Source organism: Lepisosteus platostomus, chromosome 3 (genome assembly GCF_059453375.1).
Source record: "Lepisosteus platostomus isolate fLepPlt1 chromosome 3, fLepPlt1.hap1, whole genome shotgun sequence".
Taxonomy (NCBI): domain Eukaryota; kingdom Metazoa; phylum Chordata; class Actinopteri; order Semionotiformes; family Lepisosteidae; genus Lepisosteus; species Lepisosteus platostomus.
This window is the reverse complement of record NC_142613.1, coordinates 4053714-4076932: the sequence shown is the minus strand read 5'-3', so window position 1 is coordinate 4076932 and position 23219 is coordinate 4053714. Positions and strand designations below refer to the sequence as shown.

At 52.2% G+C, this 23219-nt stretch overlaps 2 protein-coding genes across 6 annotated transcripts in view; one reads left to right on the top strand and one right to left on the bottom strand.

The window, feature by feature from the left end:
* The window catches only part of l1cama (L1 cell adhesion molecule, paralog a), a 73932-nt gene extending 69338 nt beyond the window's left edge, over window positions 1-4594 (top strand). For all 5 annotated transcript variants that reach the window (XM_088623992.1, XM_088623990.1, XM_088623988.1 and 2 more), the window contains one exon: window positions 698-4594. In XM_088623992.1, the coding sequence (XP_088480118.1) occupies window positions 698-938 (241 nt within the window). In that variant the 3' untranslated portion in view covers window positions 939-4594. The remainder of the gene's footprint in view (window positions 1-697) is intronic.
* A 684-nt stretch (window positions 4595-5278) lies between these two features.
* LOC148674140 (structural maintenance of chromosomes protein 1A) lies at window positions 5279-23204 on the bottom strand. The gene is made up of 25 exons (XM_088623983.1): window positions 22832-23204; window positions 20611-20799; window positions 19994-20106; window positions 19420-19623; window positions 18389-18627; window positions 17711-17969; window positions 16764-16904; window positions 16386-16468; window positions 15453-15660; window positions 14334-14519; window positions 13624-13803; window positions 12913-13059; window positions 11499-11636; window positions 11231-11347; window positions 11023-11129; window positions 10551-10692; window positions 10214-10359; window positions 9547-9700; window positions 9223-9336; window positions 8959-9115; window positions 8534-8688; window positions 7726-7877; window positions 7133-7202; window positions 6871-6981; window positions 5279-6613 (listed from the first exon to the last, which is right to left on the bottom strand). The coding sequence occupies exons 1-25, from the start codon at window positions 22938-22940 to the stop codon at window positions 6533-6535; spliced, it is 3702 nt and encodes a 1233-aa protein (XP_088480109.1). The 5' UTR covers window positions 22941-23204; the 3' UTR covers window positions 5279-6532.
* Between the last annotated feature and the right edge of the window lie 15 nt (window positions 23205-23219).

Here is a 23219-nt window from a genome sequence, read left to right as displayed (position 1 = left end):
ACTTTTACAAGGGGTGATTGTGTGTGGTGTGTTAGTGCTCAGCAGTGTGTGTATTAACCCCTCTGTCTCAGTGCAGTGTGTGTGTATTAACCCCTCTGTCTCAGTGCAGTGTGTGTATTAACCCCTCTGTCTCAGTGCAGTGTGTGTGTACAGCAGTGTGTGTATTAACCCCTCTGTCTCAGTGCAGTGTGTGTGTACAGCAGTGTGTGTATTAACCCCTCTGTCTCAGTGCAGTGTGTGTGTACAGCAGTGTGTGTATTAACCCCTCTGTCTCAGTGCAGTGTGTGTATTAACCCCTCTGTCTCAGTGCAGTGTGTGTTTACAGCAGTGTGTGTATTAAGCCTTGTGTCTCAGTGCAGTGTGTGTATTAAGCCCTCTGTCTCAGTGCAGTGTGTGTGTACAGCAGTGTGTGTATTAAGCCTTGTGTCTCAGTGCAGTGTGTGTATTAAGCCCTCTGTCTCAGTGCAGTGTGTGTATTAAGCCCTCTGTCTCAGTGCAGTGTGTGTGTACAGCAGTGTGTGTATTAACCCCTCTGTCTCAGTGCAGTGTGTGTGTACAGCAATGTGTGTATTAAGCCCTCTGTCTCAGTGCAGTGTGTGTATTAAGCCCTCTGTCTCAGTGCAGTGTGTGTATTAAGCCCTCTGTCTCAATGCAGTGTGTGTGTATTAAGCCTCCTCCTCTGCCCTCCCTCTCTCAGTGACAATGAAGAGAAGCACTCCTCCGCCAGCCAGCCCTCTCTGAACGGTGAGGTGAAGCCCCCGGGGAGTGACTACAGCCTGGCGGACTACGGCGACAGTGTCGACGCGCAGTTCAACGAGGACGGCTCCTTCATCGGCCAGTACAGCGGCCGGAGGGAAGGCCAGGGGCCTGGGGGCCATGACAGCTCGGGGGCCACATCTCCTGTCAACCCCAACCATGTAGGGGTACCCCTGGAGTGAGGGACAGATGCCCTTGACTGAAGGACAGGCCGACAGACCGGGACGCTGACCAACGGACAGGCAGACACAGGAATTACTGTCTGATCTAACAGACACACTGACTATCTGACTATCTGAACAGCACTGGTCAGATACCCAGGTATACTGACTATCTGACCACTGCTGGACAGGTGTGCAGACACACCAACTATCTGACTGGTGCTCTACAGGCGTGCAGACACATTATCGACTATCTGACCGGTGCAGGACAGGAGCACAGACACACTGACTATCTGACCGGTGCTGGTCAGACACACAGACACATTGACTACTTGACATCTGCAGGACAGGAGCACGGACAAACGTACTATCTGACCAGTGCTGGTAAGACACACAGACATTCCAACTATCTGACCACTGCAGGACAGGAGTGCGGACACACTGACGATCTGACTGGTGCTGGTCAGACACAGACACACCGACTATCTGACTGGTGCTGGAAAAGGGATGTGGACTGATGGACACACAGGGAAATCGATATTAAAAAAACAAGGTTGAAAGATGGAGATGTAAAATATTCTAAAACGCGGACACCTTGCTACTCACACAAGCAAGACTGCAGTCTGTAGGCCAATACACAGACTGAGACTCCCGTCCAGACTGACAGACACTCAGCATCCAGACAGATCAACCTGCTGCATCTCATCAGATTAATGAAACTCCATTATTGTTTACAGATCTCACTGCTTGGGCCTTTTTCAGATGTGCTGTGTGCCTGCCCCCCTTGCCTCTAAGTTATGGTAACTCCCCAGTTTTGAGCACACAACACGAGAGGTGACAGCAAGATGAAACAGTGAGAGAGAGGTTTACCAAGAATTCCCTACTTGGGATATACACAGTGGGACAGGAGACGCAGGGAGAGGGGAGATAATCCCTGAGTGGTAAATACAGACAGGAGGACAGGAGACGCAGGGGGAGAGCGAGAGGCAGACGTGGTGACAGAAATGTGTTTCAAAAAATGAGAGTTGTGTACAGAATCCTGGAATAAGGCAGTGAAGCACGGTAAACTCATTTTACCACTTCAATAGGGGCAGTGAAGCACGGTAAACTCATTTTACCGCCGTAATAAGAGAGGTTAAGCATAGTAAACTGGCTTTACCGCAGTAAAGCATGGTAAATCAATGTTACCACAATAATAAGTGCAGTAAAGCATGGGAAACCAAAATGTTTACCATTGTAATAAGAGCAGTAAAATGTGGTATACCAGTTATACCACAGTACTAAGGGTAATGAATCACGGAATAGGTTTCAACAGTAGCAAAGGCAGTAAAACATGGTAAACCAGTTTTTACCAATCGTTCACAGGCGCAGCCTTGGTGCATTCCAAACCCTGGTGTATGGAGTACGTGTTATCGTTGTGTTTTTTTCTTACTTTTGGACTCGGTCTCACTTTCCGCTCTGGCGATGCGACTGTGGAGGAGTCTTAGGGAGGGATTGTGCGTGCGTGCGTCTTGTCCGGACTGCTCTAGCTGTCTCTTCCCTCTCACTTTCTTCATCGCCAGCCTTGTTTCCTGGTTCCAGTGTCAAAATGCCTTAATTTTTTTTTTTTAAACCGTTTCTGTTATTTTCCTTCACGTCAACCGCTCTGTGCACTTCGACCTCGGCCCATAATCTCATATCTTTGTACTTTTGTATTTTTTTTGTTATTTGAATGGTGTATTTATAATACATATCCCGCTCACCGTATGTATCAATACATGAGAGATATATATATATCTATTACCATTATTTAATCTGTTGCCAGATCCTATACTGTGTGCGTCTGAGGCTTTGTGTAGCAATGTTGCTGTGCTGAACAATTGTGTCAGTCCCAGCTATACCAGGTTCATGTTTTTTGACGCCAGGGCTTTACAGAAGTGGTGTCTCTGGGTGGGGGGGAGGTTGATTAAGGTTCCCAGGCTGGTCCATTGGGGTGGAGGCAGGCCTAGCGCCCCCTGGTGCTCAGAAGGGTTAGCCCCGCTGCAGAGACCGATTTATCGCAGTGCATCATGGGACTATATCATTTTTTTTCTTGTACAACCCAAGAGCTGCTCTCCAGGTACACAGGGGTGGAGCAGGCCAAAGCTGTGCCGTCTCAGTTGGGGGGGGGGTCACGAGTTGTGGTTGTGGGCGTCCGCCTTCCCAGATGAGGGCCCGAGCCAGTGGGGGCAGGATTCCCAGCAGGCATTTGGCAGGGAAGAGGTGTAAAACACACACCAGCCTGTCCTTGGTTTACAGGCAGGAGCTGTATAGATACAGCAATCACTTAGTATTCTTTCCTAAACACTAGAAAACTGTACTGTTGCAAAAAAATAGGTTTGAAAGCAGGTGGGATCATGTTCTTTCTTGTGCAATTTCCCCCATGTCCAAGTTCTTGACTTGTTATCCTTGTAACAGCTGGTGCCCCACCCTGCCTGCACAGAGTGTCAGGGTGACTGACCAGCTGTAGCGATTGTCTGATTCCAGAGATAAGACGCCCACAACCCAGCCCTGACTTTGCACCAGGGCACCTTAAGGTATAAAACTCAACCTGCCTTAAAAAGGTTCCTGTACCCACAGGTCCCACCAAAGTTGTAGTCCCTCAGCGAGGCTCAGTTCAGGAGCATTGGGGGTGCTCTCTGGGCCGCTGTCCTCAAACCTCTGGTGCTGCAGTCTCTCGGGGGTGGGGCAGCCGAACAGTCTGGGAAAACTGTGGTCAACGCCATTTCCTGCGGTATCCCAGCATGCTCAGCTTCCAGCTGCTCATGTTACTCTCGCAACAAGAGAAGGCGATCGAGGCTGTGAGCCAGCCCTGCTGGGAACTATCCCGGAAGGTGGCTTAGCAACCTGTATCCCCACTGTAACGCTAAAAAAAATTGTGCTTTCCGATTGAACGAACATGTTAAAAAAAAAACCAAGGTGCAAACGGTTCACGAGAGTGGGAACAGCACAAAATAGCTTTGGGAAACTGGGAACCAAGATCGACGTGCACTTTGGAGCCCGTGTCCGAAGTACGGTATGTGCCCAGGCAGTGAGGCGCTGAGCATGGCTGGGCTTGGGGAACAGGAAGAGTTGGGGTTGGGGGAAGAGCTCCTTCGTGAATGTAAATATAATCCCAAGAGATTGTGGAATAATGTCATTTTTTTTTAGCTGTTTTCTGCAAATGTTGAATTTCTTTTATTTTTAAAAATATTTCTGAAGTGTTTATTTTTTTATTTGGCTCTTTTTTTTCCCTTTTTCATTTTGTATGTTGTTTGTAATTTGGCTGTTTTTAGCATTTAGGAAAAAAAATAGTCTCCATAGTTACTTTAGTGATAGACAACTTGCAAAAAAAAAAGTAAAAAATATGACTCGTTAGAAACTATTACAAATGAGAGCAAAAAAGAATTTAAAAAAGAACTGATGCTACAATATTCCTGACAACTGCATTATCAGTGTATAAATATTCTTGTTTGGTATGTTATGTAATTCTCTCCCTTTCCTTTTTATATATAAATAACAAATGCAAAAAAAAAACAAAATATCAGCAAATATGAATAGGACTGATGACGAAGGCATCTGCAGCGTCTTTCTCAAGGGCGACGGAGGGCCCACTGACATTGTTCGTGCTTACTGCGTTTGCCGCGCTAACAAATGAATAAATAATGATTAAGCGACAACTGTGAGCTTCGCTGATTTCTTGTGAAAGAAGACAGGCTGTCTGTCTGAGTCTGCCCGTTTGTGTCCGAGTCTCAATGAGCCACACCCGCGTGTAGACACAGACACACACAGCTGATTGCAACACACTCTGCTCATCATACCTGGGTAAACTGCAATGGAAGAGCCACGTTAAAGCTTATGAGCTTAAAAAAAACCATAAGAGGTGGACTTTTGGCTCTTCTCACCCACATGGTAGCTGCTACTTATTCCAAAGGTGTCATTTCCTTCTTTCTTGAAGGAAAATTGGGGCATTGGTTCAATTAAGCAGCCAAGTGGCTTGTTCCTACAAACCACCAGTGAAGATGTGCATTAAAACCAAGTACAGGAGACACGTCTCTACCTAAAGACTGATGAACATTAATATTAGTGAACTGGTGGACCGGCACAGTAAGTTTACAAAACTCTCAGTTCATCTGTATCCATTCAAGTCTAATTAAAGATTATAGCCCTTTGGACTGTGGCACAGGCGGCCAACACACACTAAAAACCACTGACTGATTTATGGTGTTCATTATGAGCATTATTTATTCAATCTGCAGACCACACATGGGTTTAAAAAAAAGGGAGTGAGCTTGTATCAAAGGTTCGGGGGAGGGAATAGATACCTTATGCACAATACGGAAAAGTCCTTGAACAACAAAGACTCCCCTACAAAAAGATTTTATTTTAATCATAATTTTACAAACATTAAACTACAACGTTCCAGGTGCCGGACTCCCTCTAGTGCTGCAAACTGTCCAGATACAGCAGAATGAATCTACAGGGCTTGGTCACCTTCAGGTTTCTTTTTTTTAAACAATTTAATAGAGATTGATTTTTTTTTCCATACATCCTTATAATCCTTTGACACAATGGTCTGTCCCTGCCAGAGGAAAAAATAGGTTTCCTACTTGAGTACAAGAGGGATAACACAATTGTAACAAAATGCCATGAGATTCACTGGGTTAAACATTAAAAACATGAAAAAAGATGCGCATCAGGCTCTCAACATGATCTGAGCTTGTGGCTACTGAACTACAGGCAGGTTTACACCGTGTTCACTCTGTTAACAACGAGCGTAATGGCTGCGAGCAAGGCTGCTGGTGTCACACCTCCATCGACAGGAGGCTGCTGGCGTCACACCCTCTCAAATCCAGAGAGGACTGGGCTGCTGCTGTTTAGTGCTTGCTGTTTAAATTGCATTAAATATGCTACAAAACTGCCTGCAAACACTAGACAACAGATCCTAAAAAACTCAGCACCCATTTCCACTGATGTCCAGCACCACCAGCAACAAACACCCAGTAAAATAGTGACTCCAAGACACAGCGACGCCCTACAACTCACACTGGCTGCATCATCTTATTTGAACATGATTATGTTAACTCTTGTAAAACTGTACTTCTACTACAGACCCAAAACTGGTGTGAAACTAAGATCACCAGCAAAGTTTTTAAAAGATTCTCTTCTGAATGAAACAGGAATTAACAGGTAAAACCGACCACACGGTTAAATCCTGTTCGCGATCATTAACCGGAACTGAAAAACAGAAATAAAGACACCCTAACCATGGACCGATGATTAGGAAAGGCAGCCTTGCAAGCCGAAAAACTTTAAAAACACCCTTTTAGGTGACAGCTGTAGGCTTAAGATGTAAAAGAGGATAAATTCGAGAAACAAAAAGTCAAAATGCAGAACTCTGAAAGGAGACGGCGCTGCTGCGCCGGGGTCTGTTCAGGAACCTGCGCGGTGCAGCTCTCCGAGACGCTCCGCAGCGAGGGGCTCCGCCGTGAACAGACACACCTTTCTGAACTGAAATAAAAAGTGAGCGACCCCCCACCCCCCCGACTGGACTGTGGTCGGTCAGCAGGCGCAGCTGGAGGAACGTGCCCGCGGGGGTCACTGCCTCTGGTGCAGCCCTACTCGTTGGGGGCAGGGTTGGCGTCGGGGTACTGGGACAGGTCGAAGGTGAGCACTTTGCTGATGACGCAGTCTCCTTGCTGCAGGAGGGAGAGGAAACAAAGGGAAGGAGATGAATTGATGTGTAGCGCACAGTCACAGCAAAGCACAATGGCAATCTCCTTTCAGACCGTGTTATTCACTAACACATGCAACTTCAAATGGAGTTTCAGACAATGTGCTCATATCAGTAACTTTTCAATCTGCTGCTGGCCTGAGCACAGGGAGGTGCAGTGTGTGCACAGGGACTCCACTCCCACTCCCTTGCTTCGTGCTGTGTGTTGAGGGGGATGCTGACCTCAGGGTATACGCCGATGAGCGAGTCGGCCTTGGTGTAGAACTCCTCCTTCAGGGAGATGACAATGGCCTGGAAGTTCACCACCGATTGGTCCTTAATGTAGTTTGCCACCTGCAGGACACCACCCACATTACAACAAAGCACCACACTGCCACTGACACACAACAACACACTTAAGACAGACCCACTCCACAGATTGCTATTCAAGCCCAAATTCCCCGGAGATGCGGTGACATGCACAGTCTCCTCGATGGCACCCCACCTTCCCGATGTTGGTGTTGTCCAGAGCGGCGTCGATCTCATCCAGCACGAAGAAGGGAGCCGGCTTGTAGCTACGAGAGGAACAGGAAGACAGTCACCACAGAGCGGGGCTCCTCACTTGTCTACTCAGGGCCTATATCTCCTCCTTTCCCTATCGCCCAGCCCTTCTCAAATTCGAGGATGAAGCCGAAATAATAATAATCCTCACACTTACATAGTGCTTTCACAGTCCATTCAAAGCCAAGACAGATAACTACTGTCTCTCTTGGTCTCAGTGTGAGGGACAACTGCACATATGATAACTCGTCTGTCTCAGTGCAGTTGGTTTACAGCAGTGCATTAAACCTCCCACTGTTGCGCATTAACCTGTCTGTTTCAGTGCAGTGTATTAAACCGTCTCAGTGCTGTGCCTTAACCTGTCTCAGTGCACTGTCCAGCAGTGTTTTGACCCTCCTTGTGTAGTGCATTAACCCATTGGTCTTAATACAGTTAGAGTGCATTAACGCCCCATCTGTGCACCCTTATTCCCAGTATCTCTCACCCTCCCCCCAACCTCTCATTCTGACTCGTCCTATGTCTTCCTCCCTCCCTCACCTGTGTATGGCAAACAACAGTGCCAGGGCAGCTACAGTTTTCTCCCCGCCAGACAGGTTGTCCATGGGCCGAAACCTCTTCCCCGGAGCGACACAGTTATAGTTGATCCCGTCCAGATAAGGCTCCTCTGGGTTCTCTGGGCCCAGGAATGCCTGAGAGGACAAGAGAGATGAAGGATCAGAAACAGAAAGAGCCAGTGTATAGAATCATGTGATGTGTAGAACTGGGTATACCTGTACGTACTCAATATGGGTATTAGTGTGTGTGTTTCTATTGCTATCAATGTGGAAATAAACTATAAAGAAACACCAGGGAACGTGGGGAGGACATCTGCTATTACACCTGAAAGTGACAGGACTGCAACTGTCAGGTCTTCTTTTGGAACCTCACTGCATGAGGGTGACGGAAGAGTAAATGAAAACAGAATGAGAAGCAGGTGTACGTTTCTGTGGAGTGTGTGCCTGAGCAGGAATGCAAGTTTGTGTGAGCAACACTATGGGCTGTGCTAGTGTGCTCGTGTCACTGTGGGTGTGTGAGTCAATATGTGCCCGAGCAGGAATACAGGTGTGTGTCACTGTGTCCCTGTGGGACTGTGTGTCAGTCACTGTGTGCCTGAGCAGGAATACAGGTGTGTGTCACTGTGTACATGTCCCTGTGGGACTGTGTGTCAGTCACTGTGTGCCCGAGCAGGAATACAGGTGTGTGTCACTGTGTACATGTCCCTGTGGGACTGTGTGTCAGCCAACGTGTGCCTGAGCTCCAGTGCGTGGCACTATGGCGATGTGGGTGTCACTTCGGGAGCGCGTGCCTGAGCACTGCTGTTCCTGGACAGGGCCTTGTAGATCTCGTCGATGTTGGTGGCCACGGACTCGAAGCAGGCGTTGAAACGGTCGAAGCGCTCCTTCTTGATCTGCTCAAAAGCCTGCTTGGCCTTCTTCGCTCGCTTACGGGCTGCCTCAAACTCTGGGGAGGGTGGGGGAGACAGGAAGATGTGTGAGAAGGGATCACGCACGTGCCCAAAACAGCCTCTGACCCAAACCGCCCCCAATCCCATCAACTCTACTCTCGCCCCGATTGCGCTCGGTCCTCCCCCAGACTCCCCCACTCCCTCGCTGTCGCTCCTCCTCTCCGGTGCCCTTTCCCTGAACCTGGGACCCCAGCCTCTTTCCCTCGTGCCTTTGTGCCGACACGCATCTCCGGGTCTCTCCCACTCCGCCCCCTCCCCCGCCTCACCGTCGCTGGTCTCCTGGAACTTGTCGCGGACGCTCTCCAGCTTCTCCATGGCCTTCATGTTGGGGGCGCTGATGCGCTGCAGGATGCTCTGCTGCTCGTTCAGGCGCTGCTGCAGGTTGTTCATCTCTGCCTTGATCTCATCCTCCGACTGGGCGTCCTGGCAGAGAGACTGGGGGGTCAAGGCCAAGCAGCCTGCGCAGGCCGACGGCCGGGGGGCTGAGGGGACAGAGATGGACGGGGACACGCGGACGGGGCGGTGCGTACCTTCAGGTCTTCGGCCAGAGCGCTGTAGTCGATCTCGATCAGAGCCTCCTTGGCCAGCAGGCTGCTGGACGTCTTCTGACTGCTGCTCACTGACTCCTCCGCCTGGGAGCCCCCCTGAGAGGGGGAGAGACGGGGATGGGGGGCAGACAGGAAGTGGAGGAAGATGGAGGAAAGCGGGAAGATGGGAGAGTAGGAAAAAATGAGGAAACAGAAAGAGGGAAGGGTAGTTATTACACACAGAGCTGTTATGAATTTATATTTCCACAGCTGGTCATTGGGTAAAGCTGTGTAGCTGAATTGAGTGCAGAGTGTACAGGGGTGTACCTCCTCCTGGCTGATGTCCTCCATGGTGCCAGACTTCAGGGGCAGTCTGATGTCTTGCATCTTGCAAGCCTGCAGCAGGTTGTGTCTGTCGCTGCGCTTCTGCTCCAGCTTGGTCTCGATGGCCGTCACCTCCTTCTGCAGCTGGGTCATCTCCCTGAGGCACACAGCCTGGAAATATAACACTGCACCACACACCAGCTACACAAACCCACAACACTCACTTAATTATGCAACAAGGACACTGCACAGTGCAAGCAACGAGAGGAGATACTGTGTAACAGACGACAACACACAGTATAACAAGTATAGCATACCACAGTGATGCTGCACATCAGTCTTGGATGAATAATAATTCATCCAAAGAAATGTTATAAAAATAACATTTGATAATCAGCTATGACAATCTCTGTTGTTTCAAGAGCTTAAACCAATATAAAGAATAAATTATTATTATTATAGGTGAGTGCAGTATCTCAGTGGGTGAGGGCGTGTGTGAGCCAGTGCAGTATCTCAGTGGGTGAGCACAGTGTGAGGGCCTGTGTGAGCCAGTGCAGTATCTCAGTGGGTGAGTACAGTGTGAGGGCCTGTGTGAGCCAGTGCAGTATCTCAGTGGGTGAGTACAGTGTGAGGGCCTCTGTGAGCCAGTGGAGGAGAAGGAGTTCCTTACTTGTTGGCTCCCCCCAGCTTCTTGCGGATCTCCTCCATCTCGTGGTTCTTGTCGTTGACCTCGGACTTCTTGGTCAGGTGCTGGTTCTTCAGGTCCTGCAGCTGGGCCATGGTCTCATCGATGATCTTCATGTGCCTCTGCTCCTCCTGCCGGGACACAGGGAGAGAAGCAGAGAAAAAAGAGAAAGAGGGAGAGAACACGCATTACATTTCGTCGGTTCCCCGGGTAATCTGTAGAGCTCAGGTCTCAGCATGACGCGGAGACGCCGTCTCTCGGTGTCCGGACGAACGCCGCAGCGGCCGAGGTGGTCGAGAAGGTGGGGCGCTCACTACCGTACCTTCTTGAGCCTCTCGATCTCGCTCTCGTCCTTGCGCACCGTCTGCTCCCACATCTGCACCTTCTCCTGGTCCTCCTTCAGCTGGTTCCGCTCGTAGTCCAGCTGGATGCCCAGCCTGGTCTTCTGGGTCTCAAACTCCAGCCTGGGGGACGGGGAGGAAGGGGGCCCTTAACACACGAGCTAATGAACCCGGAGGAGAGAGCTGAGAGGGGGCAGGCCCCTGCAGAGAAGAATGGGGGGCAGGAAGAGTGAGAGGGGAAATGGAATACTGAGGCAGAGGGGAGGTCAGGGGTCAGGGGGTGTTAACCAGAGGAAGGAAGAAGGAGAGAGGCCAACAGGATTTTTTAACGTGCAAACTAACAAACACAAGAGCCATCTCTTTTACAGACAGGAAAACAGATCCCAGTTAAACTCCCATGCTCAGACAGGAGAGCCGACGCAGGAGGGTCAGGCGCGCGCGTGCAAGACTGACCGCTTCTTGGCGATCTCATTCTGCCTCTTGACCTTCTCCTCCTCGAACTCGCGGATGTTCCTCACGCCGATCTCTTCGCAGAACTCCACGAACACCTCGTCCTCCACCTGGCGCACAACACACAGGGCGCGAGAACACACACCGGAGTCAGGGCGGGGACCGTGCGGCGGGGCACGCGGGCGGAGACGGGGCGGCGCGCGCGCTGTACCAGGTTCATGCGGTCTCGCAGCTCCTTCATCTCCCTCTCCCGCGACTGGATAATCCTCTTGATGTCATTGATCCGGGGCCCGAAGTTCGCCAGCTCGCTCTCCAGCTTCGACTTCTCCTGCAGACGCGGGGAGGGACAGAGGGCGCGAGAGTGAGAAAGACGCACAAAGGAAAAGGAGGAGCAGCAGCCGGAGAGCAAGGAAAAAGGACGGTATTAGAAGAGGGAGAGGGAGAACGTCACAACAGCACAAGCAGAGAGCAGCAGAGACCTGCATGTTGAGGGAGAGGTGCCGGGTCTTGGTCTGCTCCAGGTCGCTCTGGGAATACTTCAGTCTCATCTGCAGCCCGTGGGCCTGGGACTGGACCTGCCGCAACTCCGCTTCCTTTCGCTTTGCTTTCATTTGCTCCTGCAATACAAGAGTCAGCCCCAATCAGTACAATAACGCATTAATACAGGCAATACGGAATTAGAGCTGGAGGCTACAGTCCCAGTACAGTAGAACAGACCTGTTACAATAGGAGCTACAGTCCCAGTACAGTAGAACAGTCCTGTTACAATAGGAGCTACAGTCCCAGTACAGTAGAACACTCCTGTTACAATAGGAGCTACAGTCCCAGTACAGTAGACCAGTCCTGTTACAATAGGGGCTACAGTCCCAGTACAGTAGACCAGTCCTGTTACAATAGGGGCTACAGTCCCAGTACAGTAGAACAGTCCTGTTACAATAGGGGCTACAGTCCCAGTACAGTAGAACAGTCCTGTTACAATAGGGGCTACAGTCCCAGTACAGTAGACCAGTCCTGTTACAATAGGGGCTACAGTCCCAGTACAGTAGACCAGTCCTGTTACAATAGGGGCTACAGTCCCAGTATAGTAGAACAGTCCTGTTACAATAGGAGCTACAGTCCCAGTACAGTAGAACAGTCCTGTTACAATAGGGGCTACAGTCCCAGTACAGTAGAACAGTCCTGTTACAATAGGGGCTACAGTCCCAGTACAGTAGAACAGTCCTGTTACAATAGGGGCTACAGTCCCAGTACAGTAGAACAGTCCTGTTACAATAGGGGCTACAGTCCCAGTATAGTAGAACAGTCCTGTTACAATAGGAGCTACAGTCCCAGTACAGTAGAACAGTCCTGTTACAATAGGGGCTACAGTCCCAGTACAGTAGAACAGTCCTGTTACAATAGGGGCTACAGTCCCAGTACAGTAGAACAGTCCTGTTACAATAGGGGCTACAGTCCCAGTACAGTAGAACAGTCCTGTTACAATAGGGGCTACAGTCCCAGTACAGTAGAACAGTCCTGTTACAATAGGGGCTACAGTCCCAGTACAGTAGAACAGTCCTGTTACAATAGGAGCTACAGTCCCAGTACAGTAGAACAGTCCTGTTACAATAGGGGCTACAGTCCCAGTACAGTAGAACAGTCCTGTTACAATAGGGGCTACAGTCCCAGTACAGTAGAACAGTCCTGTTACAATAGGGGCTACAGTCCCAGTACAGTAGAACAGTCCTGTTACAATAGGAGCTACAGTCCCAGTACTGTAGAACAGTCCTGTTACAGTCCCAGTACAGTACACTAATAAGCACTATGCCGATTTGATCCTCTTCTGTTTTCCAGTGTTACGTTCATCTCTCCCGTCTGTGTCTGCTTGTTCCTACCACGCGCCGAGAGTTTCACCTTGAGCTCCTCTGTGAGTTTCTCCTTCTTGTCCTTGAGCTTGTCAACGGCCTTCTCGTCCCAGCGACGGGCCTTCGCCTTCAGATCGCTGGCGCCACCCGAGATCACACCTGACTTCTGGAACAGGGTCCCGTCCAGGGCCACCGTCTGAGAGAGAGCGAGAAACAGCTGGGGTCAGCAAAGCACTGCACGCTGCTGGACACTGCCACAGCACTGACAGAGACAGAGGTTTAAACACTGCTCTGCACAAACACAGCACTCGGTCTCCATCCAACACTGTGTGCCAGTGTCAGTGCGTGGGCCTGTTTCAGTGTCCTTCACGGACAGGCTGAAGGAGCTTGAATCCATCTTGAAGAGAGAAGACTACATGGAGAACCGATTCAGGAATTCAAAATCTGCAAAGGCTTCGACAAAGTCAACCGCGCGGCCTTCAGAATGAAAAGTAAAACATGCACCAGAAGTCACAAGGGAAATTGTATTTAAACCGAGACTAGGAGACACTTCAATACCCAGAGGTCTGTTGGTGTGTGGAACAAGCAACACAGACATGTTGCTAAAGCCAATACCGGTTTGTTTTTTTTAAGAAACAATTGGCATTATATCAGTGTGCGCTGTGATCAGTGGGGCAGGATCGCAGTTTGTGCAGTTGTGTATCGGTGCGCGTTGCGCGTCAGCCTCTGTCCCCAGCGCCGGGGCTGTGTTCCGCGTCACCTTGTGCCGGTGTGGGCCCCCGAAGGCGATGCGGCGGGCGTCTTCCACGTTGTCGCAGACCAGCGCGTTGCCGCAGGCGTACTGCAGCGCCTTCTTGATGTGCGGCGGCTCGTAGCGGATGACATCGATCACCAGCTTCGCCCCGCGCAGCTCCCGCAGCTTCTCGTCCGTGGGCTTGACCTGGGGCGCGGGGTGAAAGGTGAATGAGAGCGTGAGAAACACGGGGCGGGGAATTAAGTGTTAACTTTCACCAGCGTGAAATGACTGTGCAAACAACACACTACACACTGGGGCTCCTGAGCAGCCAAAGCACCAGGCGGAGCTCCATGATCACAGGTCACAGGATCGTGTCACCAGCTGACTGTGGCCAGGACTCCCCGGACACCGGCAGCCAGTCACAGGGTGGGATCAGACAGGCAGGGCTCTCTCAGCAACACAGAAACCCCCTGGGGTCTCCAGTGTGCTTGGGGGCTTCTGTGGGAGAGGGACACGCCTCTCCAATCAGAGCAGACAGAGGCTGGAAGGAGGGCGTGTCAGAGGGGTCTGCCCACGCCCCCTCCCCTGTGTGAGGTCACGGGGGTCACAGCCGAGAGCCAACATGAGAAACGCATAACTGACGGATCGCATTCAGGTGGGTGTGGCAAAGATAACTGGGGACTCTAACTTGCAAAGAAATACCAGACACGCCGACAGCACAGCGTCACGGGTACCTCCAGGTAATCCAGGGGCAGGAAGGTCTCGGGCTCTCCTCGCTGCTCCTTGATGTACTGGATGCAGTCGCGGCCCGTCTTCTCCGAGTCCACGATGATGGCGTCCATGTTCTTCCCCAGGACCTTGGTGACGGCGATCTGGTACTTCTTCTGGGTCGGCTGGCAGAGGTCAATCAGCCGGCCGTACTGAGAGACGGGGAGCGGGAGACGCACTTAAACCACGCAACGCTACCCGGCTCGTTCTGTCCGCGCTTGAAACATCGGCAGAACTATAAGGTGCAGAGGACAGTCAGAACTCGTGATGTGGCGTTTTTTAAGTTTTTTTAAAAAAGCAGCATCACTGCTGTGAAAACTAATATAACGACTGGATTTAGAGGATAATGGAGATCACTTGCATGTACAACGGTTTGTGAAAGGATTAAAGAAAATGTTCTTCAGTGCGCTGTAAGTTTAACCTGATGGTGCTATCACCCTGCTGCAATCCTGTACAGACACAGGCATCCCCCATCATGCTGCAATCCCCCATCAAGCAGGCTCCTCCCCCTCTCTCTCTGATCACACAGGCTCCTCCCCCCTCCACAGGGAGGCACCCCCCCCCTCTCATCAGGCAGGCTCCTCCCCCTCTCGCTCTGATCATGCAGGCTCCTCCCTCCTCCACAGGGAGGCACCCCCCCCCTCTCATCAGGCAGGCTCCTCCCCCTCTCTCTCTGATCACACAGGCTCCTCCCCCCTCCACAGGGAGGCACCCCCCCCTCTCATCAGGCAGGCTCCTCCCCCTCTCGCTCTGATCACACAGGCTCCTCCCCCCTCCACAGGGAGGCACCCCCCCCTCTCATCAGGCAGGCTCCTCCCCCTCTCGCTCTGATCATGCAGGCTCCTCCCCCCTCCACAGGGAGGCTCCTCCCCTCTCTCTCAACAAGCAGGCAACCCCCCCTCATCAGGCAGGCTCCTCCCCCTCTCTCTCTGATCAGGCAGGCTCCTCCCCCTCTCATCAGGCAGGCTCCTCCCCCTCTCTCTCTGATCAGGCAGGCCCCCCCGCCCCGCCCCCATCAGACAGGCTCCTCCCCCTCCCCTGGAGCAACCTGCCCCCCCCAGTGCAGACAGCCTCTCTGCTCTCACCACAGAGCCGGGGTAGAGCCTCTTGATGCTCTCCATGATCTCCGCCTTGCGCTGCTGCCGGCTGTTCTCCTGCCGGTCGATCCTGGCGTCGCCGAGCTGCTCCATCACCTGGTTCAGCTCGGTGTTGATCTCGTCGATGCGGCGCTTGGCCTGCTCCACCTCCTCCGTCAGCTCCTCCTCCAGCCGCTTCTGCTCATCCAGGGACTGCCTGCAGGCAGAGGGAAGCAGGGGTTCGACATGTCCAGGAAAGCTGAACTCCAGCAAGAAAGACCGCCTGACATGGAGCCTGGAGGCTAACGATACAAGCTCCGGACTTGTAGGACGGACAACAGCTACCATCCAGTCCATCCCACGGCAGAGTTTAAACCCCATTCGTTTTTAAATGGACTGGCTGATGGAAAATTCACTAAAAACTTGGAATGGTGCACTAACGCGACACCGAGACTCCTACAGTGTGACAGCTGTATGAGTGTTGGGATAGTAGATCAGGCTTTCCACTAGGCGGTGCTACATACAACCTGACATTAGGAAACTACTTGTTACTGTTGATGCAACAGTACAGCTTAACACGGAGGAACAGAGCAGCTCTTGCAGTGAGAAGTGGGTACGAATATTAATATATTAATTAGCTTGTGGACCAACTACTACAGGAGACAGACTCTTCATGTGCCCTTTTGCACGAATGCCTGCATCCAAGCACAGTTTATTAGGGCTCACTGGCGGTGGACACCTAACACTGACCAGTGTCAGAAACATGGATCTGTATCAAAAGAAAGGACCCGCCAGACTAGGGCAAGAGACAAGTAGTGTTTGTAATTAATTTTTCAATATTTCTTATGACATGAATCAAAATAGTTTGAATTCCCCCCCCATCAGCACACGTCGTTGGGGCAGACAGTGCCCCCGTGTGGCAGGGCTGAGACATGACCGTACCGACTGGTGGTGATGTAGTCCTCCAGCTTCTCAATGCGCTTCTGGTTCTCCTCAATCTCCCGGATCTTCTGTTTGATCTTGGCCTGAAACAGAAAAAGAAAGCTTGCTCTCCTTCCATTGATCGCCGCCCTCAGTCCCCCCCACCCTCGCCAACTCCCTCCCCGCCCCTCAGTCCCTACCCTCCTCTCAGCCCCCCTCAGTCCCTCCCACCCCCTCCAACTCTCCCCCGCCCCTCAGCCCCTCCCACCCTCTCCAACTCCCCCCGCCCCTCAGTCCCTCCCACCCTCTCCAACTCCCCCCCACCCTCAGTCCCTCCCGCCCCTCAGTCCCCCCCACCTTCTCCGACTCTCCCCCAATCCCCCAACTCCTCTCTCTCACCTCTGTCTCCACTTTCTTTCGCTCCTCCAGGTCCAGCCGGTCCTGGTCGGCCTTCTGGTCTCGGTTGAATTTCTCCAGCTCCTGCGCCAGTGTGGCAGCCCGCTTACTGGCCTCCTCCTTCAGACGGTGGTACTGTTTCACCTGTGAGGGAGTGAGGGAGATGGAGAAAGACGCTGAACAAGAGCTACCCTGCAGCACGCAAACACTGCACAGCTGCTTAGTCCCCCATTAACATCTGACTCATCTTCATAGTGCAGTCTTGTGCCTGAACTCTTCTTACATCTTACATCCTCTTTATCCCTCCGCCTTGCCTCAAAGATGACGTTGGCACTGGCTGTAGGTTAGCATAGTAGCTGTCTCTTCCCCAGGGTGAGCTCCTGTCTCTCTCTCTCTCTCTCAGTAGCTGTCTCTTCCCCAGGGTGAGCTCCTGTCTCTCTCTCTCTCTCTCAGTAGCTGTCTCTTCCCCAGGGTGAGCTCCTGTCTCTCTCTCTCTCAGTAGCTGTCTCTTCCCCAGGGTGAGTTCCTGTCTCTCTCTCTCTCTCAGTAGCTGTCTGTTCCCCAGGGTGAGCTCCTGTCTCTCTCTCTCTCTCAGTAGCTGTCTGTTCCCCAGGGTGAGCTCCTGTCTCTCTCTCTCTCTCAGTAGCTGTCTGTTCCCCAGGGTGAGCTCCTGTCTCTCTCTCTCTCTCAGTAGCTGTCTGTTCCCCAGGGTGAGCTCCTGTCTCTCTCTCTCTCTCAGTAGCTGTCTGTTCCCCAGGGTGAGCTCCTGTCTCTCTCTCTCTCTCAGTAGCTGTCTGTTCCCCAGGGTGAGCTCCTGTCTCTCTCTCTCTCTCAGTACCCGTCTCTTCCCCAGGGTGAGCTCCTGTCTCTCTCTCTCAGTACCCGTCTGTTCCCCAGGGTGAGCTCCTGTCTCTCTGACCCTCTGTTCCCAGCTCTCTCTCCCCCAGTACCTGGTTCTCCTCCAGAGTGAGGTCCTGTCCCTGGCTCTGGGCCTCCTCCTCCATCCTCTCCTCGAACTCCTGCTTCGCCAACTCCACGGCAGCCATCTCGCGGTCCAGCTCCTCCATGTCGGCCTTGCGCTTCTTGTACTGCTTCTGGGCGTTCTGCAGAGACTTGCGCGCAGCCTCCAGCTTCTTGATCTTGTGGGCCGTGTTCTCCTTGGCCTTGATGTACTGCGGCCTCTTCTGGTTCAGCTCCGCATCCTTCTCCCTGGGAGAAAGGACAACGGAAAGTGGTGTCGGGGCACAAGCAGGAGCCGAGGAAACCGTTACTGCTCTGCTGCAGGGAAACCCAAACCTGATGCCAGAGACCCCCGATGAAGCAGGTTTTCTATGTCACCAATTCCTAGATATGGAATGATTCCACTGTGACCAATTATACCGATATGTTACATGAAGAAGTGTAGGATCTTTTGGACTATAATCCAAGTACTATTACTATGACTAAGGAGTACTTGGTTCTCCTAGATTATTTGCCTTAGTGGAACAGACTGCTTGCTTTGGTCATCTGGTTGAACACCCTTCAGGTGACTGATGACCATCAGCAACAGGTGACCTGTAAGAGTATCTGGACTGGGGCTCTCCGGGACCTGGAAAAAACAGGCTTTACAGGCTGTGCCTCTCTCTCACTTGATCTCCTTCTCCACGGTCTGCTGCTCCCTCATCATCCTGCCCAGCTCCTTCTTCTTCTCCTTCAGCTCGTCCTCCACTTTGTCCATCCTCTTGCGGTCCTTGTCGATCTCGCGGTTGCGCTGCGCCAGCTCGCGGTTCAGCTTGTCGATCTCCGCCTCGTTGTGGTACAGCTTGAACAGCTGCAGCTGCACGTGGGCCCGCACCACCTCGTCCTTCAGGCGCTGGTACCGCTCCGCCTGGGGGCAGGGGCAGAGGCAGAAAGAGCGCAGAGCAGGAGGAACAGACAGGAGAGAAGATGATGGGCGAGAGAGAGAGAGAAGGACAGAGACAGAGGGGGGTCAGGTAGAGGCAGTGAGAGAGAGACAGAAAGAGAGAAGGACAGACAGAGGGGGGTCAGGCAGAGGGATAGGTAGAGGCAGTGAGAGAGGAGAAGAAGGAAAAGACACGGGAGACAGATGAACGGAGTGAGAAGAAGAGAAACAGGAGGATCAGGCAGAGGGATATGTAGAGGCAGTGAGAGAGAGAGACAGGGAGAGAGTGTGAAGAGAAGAAGGAACAGACAGGAGAGACAGACGAACACAGAGAAAGAGAGAAGGACAGAGATGGAGTGGGATCAGACAGGGAGATGGGTAGAGGGAGCGATATAAACAGAGTGTGGACAGAAATGGGGACAGAAAAGAGAGACATTAACAGAGATAGAGAGAAAAGGAATGAGAGAAGACGGATAATTAATAAAGCTGTACATTAGAAGACTGTATAGTATATATAGTACAGTGCCACAAAGCAGAGCTCAAAAACAGTAAGATTAGTCTGTACATTATTTCTTTTTGTTATATTGCATGTATATATTCCCTAAGAATTACTTTTGCTTCATGATGTACTTTTACTGTGTTAAGGAGAATAATACATGTCCCACAATACTTCTGTGAGAGTTTAGCCTGCATTTCCGAGTCCCAGAGCTGAACCCCCTCTTGTATAGGGATCCCTATGGGACCCCCGGTGTATAACGCAGTGCCCGGCACTCCAACCTCCTCCTTCTCCTGCTTGGCCTCCTTGCGCTCGGCGGCGATGTTCTTCTTGCGGTGGTAGTTGAACTGCGTGTCCTCCTCGGCCTTCACCATCTCCTTCTTCCTCTTGTCGTACTCCTGCGCCAGCTCGCCCGAGCGCGAGATCTCCTCGAACAGGGCCGTGCGCTCCTTCGGGTTCTTCATCGCGATGGACTCCACCGCGCCCTGTGCGAGGAAGGGAGGGGGGGGGGGGGTCACGCCTGGTCCCTTGAACAGCTCAGAATCCGATATTCACAATCTCCGGACTGCGACTGAAGCAACAGTGGTGCCTTCTTCTTTACAACAAGAAGAAACCGAGAACCAACAGCTGATGCTTTCAACACGAATGCAACTCCACCCAGCAATCGACATATGGCAGCCTCCCACACCACGACCAGAAAAGGAGCAAGGTGGGGTGTCCCTGGGTCCCCTGAATAACCTGCCTGGTACCCAACAACTGCATCAGGCCCCCCCAGGCTCTGGTCTTGGGGGGGGGCAGTCGATCTGGAGCACTAGATTCGGAGGCCGGCAGGACGGGCGACGCCGTCAAGGGTACCTGGAAGACGAGGAAGTTCCTGGCCTTGATGAGAATGCCCAGCTTCTCCAGCTCCTCGCTGTACTCCGACAGGCCCACCACCTTGCTGTTGATGCGGTACTCCGAGGAGGAGCCTGCGGAGCGGGGAGGGGGGAGGGGGGAGAGGCACAGGAGGTGGTGAGGAGGAGCACGAAACACTGCGGCCCCGCCTCGCTTCCGGAACCGCCCCGCCCGCGCTCAGGCCGGCAGCTGGGAGAGCGCCGCTTTTCCCCGAACACGCCCGTACCCATCGGCAGAGGAGTGCGTCGTGAAACCCTGTGAACACTACTAGTGCACACACAGAGGCCACTCCGCTGTGTGGCTCATTTAGGTCATCCAGGTGCGCCACAGCACCGAGTCTGAATACCTGGGCAACTTTCGTTCAGATTATCTACCGACTTCTATTTGCTTCTTGCTGCGAATGTGCGCGTGACAGATCACCAGCTACTTCAAGGCGCCATGACCGCAAGCTATAAGGCAGTGCGGGCACTCAGGCAGAGCACTGGGCACCGTGCCGATGATGACCCTGCTGTAGCTCCTCTCCCCTCGCGCCCTCAGACGTGGCGGCGTGACGCCTCCCTCTAAAGACACGAGCGTACCGATGATGACTCTGGTGAAGCTCCTCTCCTCGCCGCTGTCCTCGCAGTACACCATGCTGACGTAGGCCCGGTTGGCAGCCGGCTTGCCCACGGGCGCCCCGTGGATCAGGTCCTTCAGCGTCTTCACGCGCAGGTTGCTGGTCTTCTCCGCCAGCACGAAGCTGATGGCGTCCATCAGGTTCGACTTCCCTGCGGGGGGGGAGGGGGGGGGGGTCACACGGTGAAGGAAGCGCAGGGGTCAGGGGTCGACGGGCCACTCTGCCTGGCCCCATTGTAAAGACTGGGCACTTCACCCCGGCTCAATCCAGAGCAGGAAACGACAACCGACGGCCTTATCGGGGCTGAATTACTGCACATCTGGACAGTGCAACTGCACACAGACACAGAGAGGAGCAGAAGGAAGCCTGCACACGAGAGGAGGCCATTCAACCCATCTTATCAACTTCCACTCTGTGATGAGCAACTCAATGGCACATTTTCCTGAGAGCTGGGATTAGTAACAAATCAATATTAAACAGAGAAGCAACTTAACACTCAGGTACCAAGTGAGCTTATAAAGGGCATTTATTTAGGGCAGAGAATAGGAAACATTTCTTTACACAAAGGGCTGTGGGAGTAGGGAACACGCTGCCCAGCCATGTTGTTAAAGCTGATACTCTGGCTTCTTTCACGGAACAGCTGGAAGACATCAATTGGCAATGAACTACCAAGCAGCCACAGCTGGTCCAAATGGCCTCCTCTCATTGGTCACCGTTCCCATGTTCCACTGCAGTCGTCGCCCCAGTTAGTGAACCTCAAGCCTCACGGATCTCAGGTGTGAATAAACTTACAGCATTTGAGTCCTCCCCCCCCCCAATGGGATCCCCTCAAACAGACTGGGCACGCAATGCAATGCAATGCATCTTCTGGAAAAAATCTCCGACAGACAGCTTTCCAGATAGCCAACAAGGCCTCAAATCTCAGGCTTGAGCTGCCAGAGCAGAGCTCCCAGTGTGGAGAGCCCCCTGGGTGGAAGAGAGCCCACTGCTCTCGGTTGGCCATACCAGGTCGCTTTCATCCTGGGTGCAGCTGCTGTCTGCCATATCCAGCACCCCACTGGGAGTCTCTATCTGTATCGTACCCGCAGTCTCTCCTCTTTTCTCTTGTGGGGACTCTCGATTAGTCCGCCTGCCCGGGCACGGGCTCGCTACTGCCTACCGTGAGCGCAATGGTGGCGATTTTGGTTAAAGTGATTTATATGCAACAGCTTGTTAACCGTGTGGTTCACACTTCACAGCGAAAGGGATATCGAATCATACAGGGAGGGACTGCACGCCTGTCTCTGCGAGTACGTCTGCCTTCTAGTCGCTAGAATCTCGTGTATTTAATGCATTTGCTGGGTAATCCTTAATTTCCTAACGTGAAACACTGTACCTCCACCGGGTGAATTAAAGCTGAACAAAGAGGCAGAAAAAGCAAACACGCCTTGTGCATCTTTCTTTGTCGAAAGAGACACACCGACAACACTCAGGTGATTAGCGGTACATACTTTATACAAGAACTACGGCTCCCGTTTTCAATAATTCCAGTAACTGTGAAAACAGGACGGCGTACACTCAAAAACACCGAACAGGTCTGTTAAAACGGGTTCTTGCACCCCTACAGAGAAGCTGCATTTGTAAAAGGGAGTTACGTCGTTGCGTTATGAAGAGTGCCGAGGACTGCGTCCTGCCGAGACGGACACATACACACGTGTGTGCTCACACAGCCAGATGACGCGGGGGTACAGGACAGGCATGTCTGCAGAGCGACAGGATCTACCGGCGGGGTCGGACAAGCCCGGTTACTCGGCGGCTCACCCCGCGGCCCGGCAAGAGTGCAGACAGCGCCTCTCCTGCCGCCGACGAGCGGCGCCTCAGCTCCCCGCAGCCAGCCCGCAAACTGACGGAAGCCCCGCACTGACAGCCCCTCTGGAAATCCCTGCGCGTCCCAGGACAAGCGCATCACGCACAAATAGGCGATTCACACTCGGGTGTCTGCAGAACTGCCCGGCTACAGAAATGAAACCGGGCTTCATATGCAATACAACCAGAAACCGTGCAGGAATTCGTCCCTTCATAAACCCGCCATGCAGAAACGGAGGCCTACTCCACCCCCGGCCTCGAGTAGCGGCTGGGTCCGCTCTCCGGCCGCCCTGAGACGGCCAAGCCCCGCCTGAACGCCGCCGACTGTGCGCCCTTACCCGATCCATTGGGGCCGATGATGGCTGTGAACTTGTGGAAGGGCCCGATGATCTGGCGTCCTTTGTAAGACTTGAAGTTTTCGATCTCTATCAGTTTTAAATACCCCATTTTTAAAAACGTTTGTGCAAACGAATTTCAACGGCCGTATTCCTGGTTCAAATGTGTATCTGTAAAATGTACTCTCACATACAGCGTTAACCGCCCCCTCTCTCCTGCGCAACCAATAGCTTTATTTCTTAGGAGATACGATATCTCCTTCTTTAGATTTTATATATCTATCACTAAAATGATTTTTTTTCATTAAATTATATTTCAAAAACCTAAATGAAAACAATTACTGCCGGAGCGCGCGCGCAACCGGAGTAAAAACAAACAGCAGCGCCACCC

Bases quoted from the DNA above. Each gene is read 5' to 3' on its own strand.
- LOC148674140 (XM_088623983.1), bottom strand. From the start codon at position 22,940: ATGGGGTATTTAAAACTGATAGAGATCGAAAACTTCAAGTCTTACAAA. The intron at 20,107-20,610 runs GTACGCTCGTGT...CCCGCTCCGCAG, and splicing joins CTTCACCAGAGTCATCATCG to GCTCCTCCTCGGAGTACCGC. The intron at 8,689-8,958 runs GTGAGGCGGGGG...CACCCTCCCCAG, and splicing joins GTTCCAGGAGACCAGCGACG to AGTTTGAGGCAGCCCGTAAG.